At 41.1% G+C, this 12616-nt stretch overlaps 2 protein-coding genes across 2 annotated transcripts; one reads left to right on the top strand and one right to left on the bottom strand.

The window, feature by feature from the left end:
- The first annotated feature begins 617 nt into the window (after positions 1 to 617).
- Positions 618 to 6862, top strand: LOC134003895 (tectonic-3-like). Its single transcript, XM_062443251.1, has 14 exons — positions 618 to 1089; positions 1600 to 1714; positions 1798 to 1895; positions 1985 to 2097; positions 2837 to 2945; positions 3235 to 3347; positions 3461 to 3499; positions 4313 to 4387; positions 4481 to 4600; positions 4674 to 4772; positions 4885 to 4988; positions 5895 to 6042; positions 6220 to 6354; positions 6466 to 6862. Exons 1-14 carry the CDS (start codon positions 774 to 776, stop codon positions 6709 to 6711), a joined length of 1830 nt encoding a protein of 609 aa, XP_062299235.1. The 5' UTR covers positions 618 to 773; the 3' UTR covers positions 6712 to 6862.
- On the bottom strand, positions 6805 to 12306 carry mto1 (mitochondrial tRNA translation optimization 1). The gene is made up of 13 exons (XM_062443250.1): positions 12182 to 12306; positions 11298 to 11500; positions 10958 to 11157; positions 10745 to 10862; positions 10208 to 10506; positions 9976 to 10088; positions 9685 to 9875; positions 9353 to 9483; positions 8178 to 8382; positions 7904 to 8075; positions 7646 to 7755; positions 7225 to 7382; positions 6805 to 7084 (listed from the first exon to the last, which is right to left on the bottom strand). Exons 2-13 carry the CDS (start codon positions 11485 to 11487, stop codon positions 6926 to 6928), a joined length of 2046 nt encoding a protein of 681 aa, XP_062299234.1. The 5' UTR covers positions 11488 to 11500; positions 12182 to 12306; the 3' UTR covers positions 6805 to 6925.
- Positions 12307 to 12616: the final 310 nt, after the last annotated feature.

Below are 12616 nucleotides of genomic sequence, written 5' to 3'. Positions count from 1 at the left end.
GGTTAACGTCCTTGAGGGGGTTTCTCGGGGTCCCCAGCAAAAACAGGAATAATTTAGTTTCACTATAATTCCATTCATAAGTAACACAATGACAGAATATATGACTATTTTGGTCACAGGTTTCATATACATTCTGTAAAACATTTAAAAGCAAAAACCTCATCAGATGGGGTACCCTGGGACAAAATCTTATCAAATGGGGGTCCGTGGTCTGATTTGTGTCAGTTTAGGGGTCCATGGTGTGAAAAAACTTTGAGAACCATTGTTGGAAACCATTTATGAAATATTTATATACTGCATTAAATAGGAGGACTTATAATAAAGCGTTATCCTAATCTGTAAACAATGACAAATAATTTATTAATAATTCAGAATGAATCAGATTTACGAAATCAAAATAGGCAGGTTTTGTTGACTGTGTTGGCTTACCCCTGTTTCTTTTTTCTATCCCCCCCGTTTCATTTTTTTAATCCACTTGTGTTTCTGCTTGTGGTAGATCTGCTGATTAGACGTTTCTTAAAAACGTCTTTCTTCTGTTTTACAGGTTTTACGGTAATCGCCTGTCTTAAACGGATGTTGCCGTGACAACTTCCTTGGTAACAAGAAGCTTGCGCTACAGTTTATGCAGGATGTGTTTCATGTTAAGCCACTTTAATAATATTTCATTGAGTTTCTAAAGTACTTATTTACAGTTTAGTGTTCTTACATGAGGTTGAAAAGTGTAACGTTGGACTTTAGGCGAACTGTTTGCGACGCCATGTCTCTATGAGGAGATGAATTCCCACCAGTGGCGCATTTCAGTTCAGATACTTATTGTTTTGTGTGGACATTTGGCTCAAGCAGCCACAGACTCAGCCGTCAGTGACAGTACAACAACTGAAACACCTCTCAGCACACCAACCCCTGCTCCTGGAATCACGGAGGCAGCCACAGGCTTCACTGACGTCGGTACCACTGAGGCTGAAAGCACCGCGCTGACGGAGGCTCAGACCGCGGTCACTGAGGCTCCAACCGCGGTCACTGAAGCTCCAACCGCGGTCACTGAAGCTCCGTCTGCAACCACCGTCCAACCTGTGCTGACTCCAGAGGGTAACTTACACCTGCCTGTTAAAATACTGAGCTGAAAAATCTCAGTCCAGCTTTATTTGTTAAATGTCTCCGAGCTGATCCATCAAACTTTGTTCCATTGCTAACACCATTTAGCTAATATTTACTTGCTTTTCCTGGGTATCACATGTTATATTGCGTTAACAAAAAACTATAGAAAAAGGCTATTATTCTCTTCACACTTTGGTTTTGTTACCAGGACGGTGATATTTTTGAAAATTACCCATTTCTAATTGGTAAACATGTGAATTTACACATTTTCATTCACATAAAGTCAGAAAAAACAACATATGTATCACCAGATACGATGATGGGAGACTCTATTTGTGGGCTGCTTGTGAAAATGATTTCAAGTATTCACTACTCACTTCTAAGTCTTTTGTGGTCACTTTTGTATAACTTTAAAACATGTTCATTTTGAAATATGTTGTTTTTTTCTCCCTTAATTTGACTAAACCCTGACTAATACAGGTATTTTCTGTTGATATCCAGGTTGTCTCTGTGATTTAACCCCTGATTTCTGTGACATTGGCTGCTGTTGTGACACAGATGATTGTGTCATTGGTAACCTGAGCACTGTCTTCATCGGATGTCCACAGAAAGCTATGTAAGTCTCCTGCACATGATCATAAGGTTCTCGCACACAAAGTGCACATTTTTAGCATTTAATAGAACTGCTTTATTTTACAGATCAGGAGTTTGCATCGAGAAGTGGCTGATATTCAGAGCCAACGTGGATTCATCTCTTATTACTGTGAATGACTCGTTGTTTTGTGTTCAGACTAAAGGTAAATAGATTATTCAGTTTCACAAGAGCACATGAATGAACAACACTTGACTATTTCCTGCTAAACCTGTCAAAAATCTGCATCAACAGACAATGCACCTCATTCTCTACCAGCTCTACCTTCGTATCCGGCCTTAGGGGACTCGTACCACTTCTCACCTCCGAAACCTACAAGCACAAGTTACAGCAGAGATTTTTACAGGGTACAGATATTTAGTGTTTAAAGACTTCCACTCTCAATATTGTATCTGAGCTATTGAATCATATTGAGTTTTCATTTATATTCAGTTTTGTTTAAAAAAAAATTGCTAATGAAGCTTTTATATAAAACATTAAAACAATACCAAAAACAAGAATGATACAAGAATAACTGATATCAAAAATAACTTCAACTTGAAAATTAATGTTTTTATTTCTCGCTCGATCATATTCTGTATTTGTTTGCTCTGAATTACAGTCTGCCTCTGATAAAATGGATATGATACTATTTGCTCACATTTTGATATATTAACTAAATGTATGTATGTACTAATTTTTTTATAGCTTCTACAACTATAATATTTATAAAGTCAAATAAATATTATATCAGAGGCTTCCAATCTTTCTAGTAAAATTCTGTTCAGAATATTTTTATGCTTTTAATCAACTGGATATCAGCAAACATAAAGAAATATTAGCAGCTTCTTTCCAAAAATATTGGCACTAGAGACAAATACTCATATTCAGTGTAACAGCACTAAATAGAAAAATATGACCGAAAAAAAGTCAACTAAATATGAAAATACTGATCAGGTCATTGTTGGTATTGTTAAGCTCAACTGAACACTGTTGGTTTTCATTGATCTGGGAGATATTTTAGAATTTTCTGGTACTACAGTACTAAAGAAAATCAAAATCAATTACTTAAACAATGAAATGCAAATAAGACTCTGTTTTTTGCAGGTTGATGATGTCATCCTGACATTTTTCTCCAGCTCGTCTGTGCAGGGCCTCCTTAGTCAGCCGTCTCCAGGGACTGCGGCTGCCTTCTGTGTCAACCGCAACCCTGCAAGTGAGTTCACACCACATAAAGCATAAAGCACATAAAGCAACGTTAATCTGTTAAATATCACAGTGTAGCAGAGTTTCCACAGACCTTTTTCAAATCCAGACCTGTCATTGAGGTAAACACAAAACTGATATTGGTAAAGTTTTGTATGTGTGAGCAATAGCAAAATGACTAATATAATTTTGCCACAATACTGAATCTGCAAGACATTTCTTTGGTCTTTTTCTGTATATTATAGTCTACCACTATAACACTTTTCCTCCCAACAAATCCTGTTTTCTCCTGCTTGCAGAGTTCATGAGGTCGGTGTCTCACTCTTGTACCCGCATGTTGACTCCTCAGTCATGCACCACAGACCCAAACCTCAACGCCCGCTCCTACTTCTCTGACCTGAGTTTGATCAAGGTCAGCAAGTCGTGTGCACCAATCACTTCCTGTCCTGTTCCATGTTCCCATGTAGAAAGTTACTAGTAAGAAATCTCACAGCAGATAAGCTGACATCAATATTGTCATTGCAGATTCCAATAGGTGAGATTGCAGAAGTGTCAGAATATCTGGTAAGTCACTGATGGAGCATGCAAGTCAAAGCCAAGAAAGTACTTCATACAGTCATCATCTGTCAACACTGGCATGTAGCATTGCCTCTATATAAATATGGACAACACATCTCCTCTTTCTACTGCTGTGCAAAAGCAAAGCTAAAATAATCTTGTTTCTGCGAGCCACCATCTTTGTTTGTGTGATGTAGTTTGGAGCCAGTGTCTGCGCAGTAGCGTGGGACAGCGGCCTGATGGAGGCTTGAGAGTGGCTGCCACAGCTGTTAATCATGACGTCAAACTCCCTTTTTAAAAAAAACTCATCTGAAAAATGAGCACTTGGAAAAACACCAGCATGATAAGAACAACCTAAAAGGACAGAAACCAACTTTGGGAAATATTTATTTGACCTGTCGTTTGAATTTTTTTTAGGTTTGGCCCATGTCCTGTTCGCTAACATGTAGGGGACGGGACTTATGACCTATACTGCAGCCAGTCACCAGGGGGCATTTTAGATGTTTTAGCTTCACTTTTGGGGAACTGTCATGACGTCCATATTCATAAACAGTCAATGACAACAATGGCATTTCATGTTATTATTTCAATACATCCCTGAAAAAAAAGGCCTTGCTTCAGTTTGAAGTGGGTGTCATTTTCATTTTTATTAACACCTAACAAGTAGGGCCTTTTGTTGCTTTTTGTGGATTTCCTGAGTGTAGATTTGGTGGTTGGAATTGTCAACATGGTATTAGTTTATGTAAAGTGCATGGAGGGATTTTAAAATTTAAACATACTTTTGACTTCCAAAGTAAGATACTGTACTTCATATTTCAGATCGCAGTCACTGCTCTGTCTGAATGGCCTGCACCAAGTCTAAAAAACAACTCCTGTGTTAATGTGGCGAAGAAGGTGATTTGTAATATTTGTACCTTTTTTATATCACATGTAGTTGAGTTTATAATGAAATATTAAACTCAGTTCTCCTCCCTCATTCTCTTACAGGTGAATTTTGTCATAGGTTACACAGGCAGAGGGGAAATCTCGTATGCAACAGTAGATGTCGTCTTAGCTGGTGTGGATCCGAATCAGATGCTGTTGCAGACGCATTCTGTACAATTCCAGGTAGCCTCATAAAAGTCACAGATTTCATCACTAAATAATCTGTGGATTGAAACACTGAGCTTCTCTCTTCTAGCTAGCAACACCAAGCCCTACTCCAGGAGGGCCGAGCCCTGCAGTAGGACTAAGAGCGGGATCTCCTGTCATCGGTCACTTTGTTGAAACAATGAAGCCAGTATCCTCACTAAGCACATCGTGAATTTCTCTTGAGGTTTTTAAGTTATATTTTCAGTTTTCCAGCTAGTTATGAGTCAATCAGACATCAAAGTTCCTTTACACTGATTCAGCTGACCACACTGGGGGTCTCACAGGGCGGCGAGTGTTCCTCTGACCCCAGCGCACGAGCTCCCATCCTCTTCACACACAATACCGTCACTGGCTGCACGTTCAGGTGAGCCTTCGCTATTTAGAGGAAGTAATACTGCCACTCCTCCTACACTTAGGGCCTGATTTACTAAAGTTTTGCGTGTGTAAAAATGTGTGCAAACTTGACATTACCTGCAAAAAATGTGCAAGCTGATCTAACGCAGCGCACTGAGGTTTGCGTCTTTCAAATGTGCAAAATAATACGTGCTGTCCATTTAGTACGTTTGCCATAATGAATATGTAATATGGGGTGTTTCAACCCCAGTGTGCAAAATACAGGGAGGAGAAAATGCAAATATGTTATTTAGCACACGCATTGTGATTAACCAAACCTGAAGGTAATTTAGCTGATGGTAACTGTGTCTATAAATAATACCTTTTGAAGGGCAGCAGTTATCCAGCTGCCCACAGATGACTTCTGTCACTGTGGAGAGGAGGAGACGGAGGTACAATGATAGAATACACACAGGACGGATTTTTTCCACCCGTGTTAATAATTTTGGAGTGGAAGATTTTTGGTTTTACTAACAGCATTGACTTTGTCACAAATACTCTCCCATATGTCAGTTTTTCTGGTAATTTTGTTGTTGTTATAACTCAATATAATTGTTAACCTCTTCCACTAGAACCTGATCAAATTTCATTTTGCGCTTGAGGGCTTTCTGCTCATCCAAACCCTCCATTAAGACACGCAAAACCTTCATTTAAAAACTGCTGTCTCCACCCTGTTGCACCTGTTTTCATTTACAGTTATTCTTAGTAGGTCACCTGCAAAATGCACGCAAACTAACGTGCAATCTATTGCACTGTGCACGCAATTTAGTACCCTTTATTTGGGATCTAAGTAAATCAGGCCCAAAGAGTAGTGTTGGGGTCAAAGAAAAATAGTATTTAAAGCTGTGTCCATGTGTCTCCACATCTGTCTGTCTAGTTCCCCCTCTAGTGACTGTTCAGAGCTGCGTTCCCAGATGTACTGGATGCTGCAGGAATTTGCTACTCCCGATTCAATCGCCATGAACTCAGGCTCCCAACCGGATTGGACGAGAGTCATCACCCAGGAGTGTCCTGTCAGCTTTCAGGTTCAACTGAATCAGGAATCTAAAATATTTAAGCTAGAGAGAATGAGGAACAGTGAATGGACTCTCTGAATATTAACATAGTGACCACTGATCTTAAACATCACATTTAGTGCTGTTGGGTATGAATTGGATGGAATTGTATTAAAAGATCATGTTTTGTTTTGCCCCCTCTCTTAGGAAACATGTGACTCAGGCTGCGTTGTCCCTCACTCTCTCTCTATCCAACTGATATGGGCTCGCCAGGGTTCCCTGGACCTTCCCCAGAGCTACATCCTGGGGGCCAAATACCTTTTCCAGTGTCGTAGTTTTAAGGTAGGCGCCATGTGTTGTGTCAGACATGAGAAATCACTCCTTTTCTATGCAATACACTTTGTTTCACCTCTATGAAAAACCCCAAACACTCTCCTGTTGTATCTTTTCCAGTGTCCTCTAGCGTCCTCTCTCGCTCTAACCACCGAAGTGACGTTCGTCGAGACTACAGTTTACCCAGAACCCCCCAGGGGTTTGCCTCAGCCTCGCTGGAAGTTTCCATTTGATTTCTTCACTAGAGGCACTGTTGAGCTGGACGGGCACACTGTTATCAACGGCAGTGACACTGAGAAGGTCACATGGAGTTTAATGCTGTTCACAGTAATGTTGCTAACAGGATTAGAATTCTTCAGTAGGTAGATGGATTATAGGTAACAGCAGTTAGTTTCAAAAGGCTTTTTAATCTGAAGAAAAGTAGTATATGAATGATTGTTTGCTGTGTAATTCAATTTTTACAATGCAAGAATCATGTAAAAGTGAAACAAAAGTGATACATACCCTAAAATACTTTAATTTATTTTTTGTACATTTCCATAAATAAACATTTTTACAAGACATTATACGAGTCATCATTTCACTGAGGTAACGATGCGTTTTGTGCACACAGCTCCTCTTCTGTCTCCTCCTTTTGGTTACTGTGCGTTCTGTCCTTTTGCCCTGAGTGACGCACATAGTTGAGGAGGTGAACTATTGCAGCAGGAGTCATTCCTTGCAAACGTGTAGCAGCACCCAGCTGGAAGATAAATCACAGAATTACTTTGTTACGATTTTTTTGAACAGCGAAAGTGTTCACTGACATCAGGGAAGTATTAACTGTATTATAGGCAGCTCTGGTGGTTTGGCAGGTTTTCTTTGAAAATATGAAAAACTCACAGTGCTGGGTCGAACTCTGTCCAAAATCTCTCTGACTTCCTGAGACAGAGACACCGGCAGAGAGAAATAGTCTATGTCCTGTGGGAGAGACATGTTTTCTTCCTTCTGAATTCTCTCGATCTCTTTCTTCTGCCGATCACAGTGAGGTCTGTAAACAGCTACATGACAGAGGAGAAAGTTTAAACTGTTACAAGACCTTAAAAAGTCACAATACCAAAGAAACATTTAAAGCAATGCAGGGGGAGGCCTGTGCTACAGATTTTTCTGTAATCTGAATCAGTTTGTCACAGGTGTTAATTCCTACATTTTATAAAGGCAAGATTCCCCTAATCCCTCAAAATATTAAAATGCGTTTTTTGCCATGCTGGTTGGCCCTCTCTAAAATCCTGCTACCATGGCTGTAGATGCTTCGTCTTGTTACCTTCGATCTTGAGTCTTTGTGAGAACTCCATGTAATGTGAAAGGCTTTCCGGGAAGACAGATGCCAACATTTCAAAGGACATATCTTTGTACTGCAGCACATCCATTCCACTAAAGAGAGAAGGAACCACATAGAAACAGTCAGGGCCTACAAACTGACCACACTTTTTTGTCTGAATCCTGAGATGAAAAGTCAGACATGTTCAGCTGGGCAGATGTGGTGACATCACACTGCTGATTCCAGATGTTTGTCACTCACGTCAGAACGGTGCTCTTTGCCTCGCTCATTCCCATGTCGGGCAACTTTTTCCTCCAGGTTGGGGTGGACAGAACAAGAGCCTGAAGAGCTGCCAGTCCTTCATGGAGAGTGTCCCTCACTCTCACTGCCTCCTGGTAGCGGATGGAGGACACACATCCTACCTCCTCAAACCCTGACAGGAGAAAGTTTATGTGAGAAGAGAAACTAAAAGACAAAATGTTGAACTGCTGGTACAGGTTGTACATACGACGTGTCTGAGAGGGTCCACGCTTACCTTTCAGTGTGAGGCGGAGGTCAGCATTGTCGGGCCTTAGAGACGTGCGAAACTCAGCTCGACTGGTGAACATACGGTAGGGCTCTGTAACGCCTCGACTCACCAGATCATCAATGAGAACCCCAATATAGCTCTCTGTCCGAGACAGTGCCACCGAAGGCATGTGGAGTGCCCACCGAGCAGCGTTGACCCCAGCCCACAGACCCTGCACACAGAGACAAACACATTTTTCTGAGCTTTCATTATTTTCTGTGAAGATGGGGATCAGTTTCAATGTTATTCGTACATTAGCAAACACAATTCATTTACATTTCCGTTGGATGTGGTTTTATAGTGCAAATGAGATCAATTCGATAAATATTGATACTTTAATAATCTACACAATGCAAAATTGGGTAGTGTAGTGTCTTTATTTTCTGTTATCAGGGTCCAAATGAAGGCCACTACCTGAAACATGTTGGTCTAACAATAAAGTTCTTTCTGGATTTTTGGCATCTTCAGTTTCTTTTACGCCTCCATGCACCTTGGAAGTAGGTGAAGTTCACCCAGAAATCCCTTCTCTGGATATATTTGTTTTAAAACATACTTATCTGCTCCTACATATGCAGAAATGTTAAAGGAATAGCTCAGCATTTTGGGGAATGCACTTATTTGCTTTCTTGCCAAGAATTACATGAGAGTATCGATTCAACCCATGTCTGTACAGTACATGTGAAGCTAAAGCTAGCAGACAGTTAGCATGGCTTAGCATTAAGACTGGAAACAAGGGGAAACAGCTAGCCTGGCTGTGTCCAAGTGTAACAACATTTTTGGGGGTTATGTATTAGACTATTTCTTGGCCAGGAGCAGCAAATTCCTGCTCCTGGCCCAGAAATAATCCAGTGGGCAGAGCCAGGCTGACTGTTTCACTCTGACTGGTTCCAGTCCTAAGCAGCTGCTGGTTCTTGCTACATAATAACTGCAGAGATATGAGAGTAATATTGACCTTCTCATCTCACTCGCAGCAATACATGTAATGCATGCACGAGGAGGATAAATGGTCACAAAGCTCTTTTTTTTTTATGACCCGCAATAAGTTAATGATTGATTGATTGAATGATTGATTTGTTTATTATATGTGTCCTGCACGGTAATGAACTCTTAATTGCTAAATATAAAGTATGAAATGCAGATACCTGTGCAGCCGCCTCCTCGTATCCTGTAGTTCCGTTGATTTGCCCGGCCAGAAAGAGACCTTGAGCGCTTTTCACCTGCAGGGCAGGACTCAGCTGAGTGGGACACACAAAGTCATACTGCACGCCATAACCTGGAGAAGCCCAAAAAAAACATTAAGGCATTGGCAGCACATTTCTGTCTTGAAAAATTTTACATCAACAAAAAATTATGGAAAGCTGCGGCCTTTAATTCAGAGTTGAGAGTTGTTTAATTGTAACTGGTAGAGGTTACTGAGACAGCTCAGCATTAATCAGTTGTTACTATGTAGATAGAAGAGATGTGGGCAGTGTACCAGGTGTGTGGATCTCAGCTTGGTGCAAAGCAGGGATTTCTCTGATGAGGCGGAGCTGCATATCAGGGGGCATTGTCATGGACAGACCCTGAGGGTACACAAGTTCAGAGTTCACCCCCTCAGGCTCCAGCCACACCTGGTGCTTTCGGCCTGGAAAGCGTAGCACTCGTGACTCAATGGAGGGGCAGTATCTGTGAGAGACAAGGACCAGAGTTATATTTCATTTGAGTTTCAGAACATGCTGACCACAATGTCTAACATACAAATATATACGTGGGTACATGTGTGTACCTGGGACCTTTGGTGTCTTGATGTATGTGACAGTTGAGATGAAGACTCTCCTGCACCACTCTCTCTACACCTTCAGTAGTTAAGGTCAGGTGGCACGGCAGCTGCTCCTCAGGCTACAGGGTGTTCAATATCAAAAATGTAACATGACATGTATTAAATAATGAAAAAAATGATCCTTTACATCATCTATCAAATACCTATGCTGAACATTTGTACTTTGGCTAAACTTTACCTTGCAGCATGTGCGGGTGTTAAGGAAGCTGAACGGGGTTGGCTGACTGTCAGGGAGGTGAAGCTCAGCCTGGGAAAAATCTACTGACTTCTTCACAATCCTGGGAGGGGTACCAGTCCTGAGTCTGCCAATCCTCAGCCCCAACCTCTCCCTCAGCGTGTGGGATATCCCAGCACTTGACGGAGCATCTCCTATTCGACCCCCAGGGGAAGTGGTCTGGCCCATGAAGAGGGAGCCGGACAAGAAAGTACCAGTCGTGAGAACCACAGAGCTGGCGGAGATCGGGTGGCTTCCGTTTGCTAGGAAGAAGACAAATGAGGCATGATAAAATGATTATAGGAGTATTTTGGGAAAATGTTGAAAGTGTATTTTAATGGTAAAGATCAGTTTGGTTTCCTTCTAAGCTGACTAATAAACAAGTGAAACCATGATTTATTACTATTAGCTGGCTACAAGTTTTCATTTAATATCTTATTTGTAATGGTGAGATAAAAAAAACAACTGAGGTAAACAATGGCACTCTCTTTTGTTGCCTACCCAAGTGTATTCCAGTGACTCTATGGTGTCCGGGTTTCTCCGGGTCCGGCTCTGTTATCAGCAGCTCCTCCACTGAGCCCTCCAACACAGTCAGCCTGGGAGTGGACAGTAGCTCAGACTGAATGAAAGACAGACACACACATTTACAATTTTTAATTTCAGTCACATAAAGAAAAACTCATATTCTACTCAACACATCTGCACATGTGATACCTGAATGAACTGGCGGTAGCGCTGGCGGTCCAGCTGAGCCCTCGGGCCCCAAACAGCAGGGCCTTTTCTACGATTCAGGATGGAAAAATGAATCCCGGCCCAGTCTCCTGCTCGACCGCACAGTCCATCTAGAGCATCCACCTCCTTCACAAGCTGGCCCTTCCCTACTCCTCCCAGAGATGGGTTACAAGAGAGGGCGCCTGGGGAGAAAATAGATAATTGGTAGAAAATTGTTCACACTAATATCATCAAGCATCAAAACTACCTGCACAGACAGACTGAGGAAAACCAGCATTTTTTTTAAAGTTAACTATCCCTCTAACAATGCCCATTCTCTCACCAATAGTGTGTATTTTCTGTGTGACCAGCAGAGTCTCGGCTCCAACTCTAGCTGCAGCCGCTGCCGCCTCGGTCCCTGCGTGTCCCCCACCCACAACGATGACATCATACTGCTGTCTGGCAAGGTGGCTGGCACGCCTGGAGACCAGTAACAGACACCTCTGCAGGGGGGGGAGCTTGGTTGTCAACATGTGAGATGCTGACCTGCGGAGTGAAGGTTAGATGGTCAGAAGTGTAGACATGACTTTTTCCACAGGCGCAGTAAAACTATGTTATCTATAATATTTAAGCTAGAGCTGCAAGTACAAGTAAAAGTACTACATGAAAAATACTACTTGAATAAAAGTACATAAGTATTAGTCTCAAAATGCATTTAATGTCCTTCTGACTGATTTATTATTATATATGACATTATTAGATTACTAATACTGAAGCATCAGTGTTAGAGCAGCATGTTACTGTCGTATCTGCTGGAAGTGGAGCTTGTTTCATCTACTTTATATACAGTTAGTTAAGTGATGTGTTTCCCAAACTAGGGGTTGGGCCCCTCCGAAGGGTCAGCAGATAAATGTTAGGGGTGGTGAGATGATTAATGAGAGAGGAAAGAAGAAAAACAAAGTTCTGATACACAAATCTGTTTTCAGTTTTTGGACTTTTTCTCTAATCTTTGATTTTCTGTGAAATATTGGATCAATTGGACATTTATTGAAATGAAACCATGTGAGAAGTTTTTGTACATATATCATACATCGACACTAGAATATAAAGGATATATGTATATAATATAAAGATCTTTACAGTTCATGGATCAGTAGAGCTCCTACACCAACCTTTAGTATTTGAACATACGTTTACTAATAAATTGCCCGAAGGTAGGCTACTTACAATTTCTTTGACAGAAGACTAAGGATGTATTTTGTTTAATTCCAGGTTGCTGGCTGAAGAGAGTGAGATTTAAGGAGAGATTAAAATCCTTGAGAAAATAAAAACAGCTGCTATGTAACACAAACGCTCTCCATGGAGGCTGCCATGCTGTCTGCAGTTTACAACCGTAATGACTGTTGTATAGACGCACTGGCAAATCTGTGGGCTCGGTCAAGTCAGTCTGCCTGTGTATTGCCTGCGCTTATAAATTATTGATTGATTAAATAAATTGCAACATAGGAAATTAGCAACAATAGAAAGCTGATATGTGATGGTGTGATTGTAAAATATGTTGATGTGATGATAGTTTATAGATAAAATAATATTGTTTGATGGCTGCCACGTGTACAGTAAAAACAATATATTATTGTAAAGGTGGCAGTGGGATCGAAACTT

The sequence above is a fragment of the Scomber scombrus genome, chromosome 21 (genome assembly GCF_963691925.1).
Source record: "Scomber scombrus chromosome 21, fScoSco1.1, whole genome shotgun sequence".
In the NCBI taxonomy this organism is placed as follows: Eukaryota; Metazoa; Chordata; class Actinopteri; order Scombriformes; family Scombridae; genus Scomber; species Scomber scombrus.
This window is presented reverse-complemented; position numbering and strand designations above follow the sequence as displayed.

Excerpts from the sequence above, each read along its gene's own strand:
- mto1 (XM_062443250.1), bottom strand. The coding sequence starts at position 11,487 with ATGTTGACAACCAAGCTCCCCCCCCTGCAGAGGTGTCTGTTACTGGTC. Across the intron at positions 10,507-10,744 it reads AGTCACTGGAATACACTTGG|CAAACGGAAGCCACCCGATC; the intron begins GTAGGCAACAAA and ends TCTTCTTCCTAG. Across the intron at positions 7,085-7,224 it reads ACAGAGTTCGACCCAGCACT|CTGGGTGCTGCTACACGTTT; the intron begins GTGAGTTTTTCA and ends TTTATCTTCCAG.
- LOC134003895 (XM_062443251.1), top strand. The coding sequence starts at position 774 with ATGAATTCCCACCAGTGGCGCATTTCAGTTCAGATACTTATTGTTTTG. Across the intron at positions 2,946-3,234 it reads TGTCAACCGCAACCCTGCAA|AGTTCATGAGGTCGGTGTCT; the intron begins GTGAGTTCACAC and ends TCCTGCTTGCAG. Across the intron at positions 4,388-4,480 it reads GTGTTAATGTGGCGAAGAAG|GTGAATTTTGTCATAGGTTA; the intron begins GTGATTTGTAAT and ends ATTCTCTTACAG.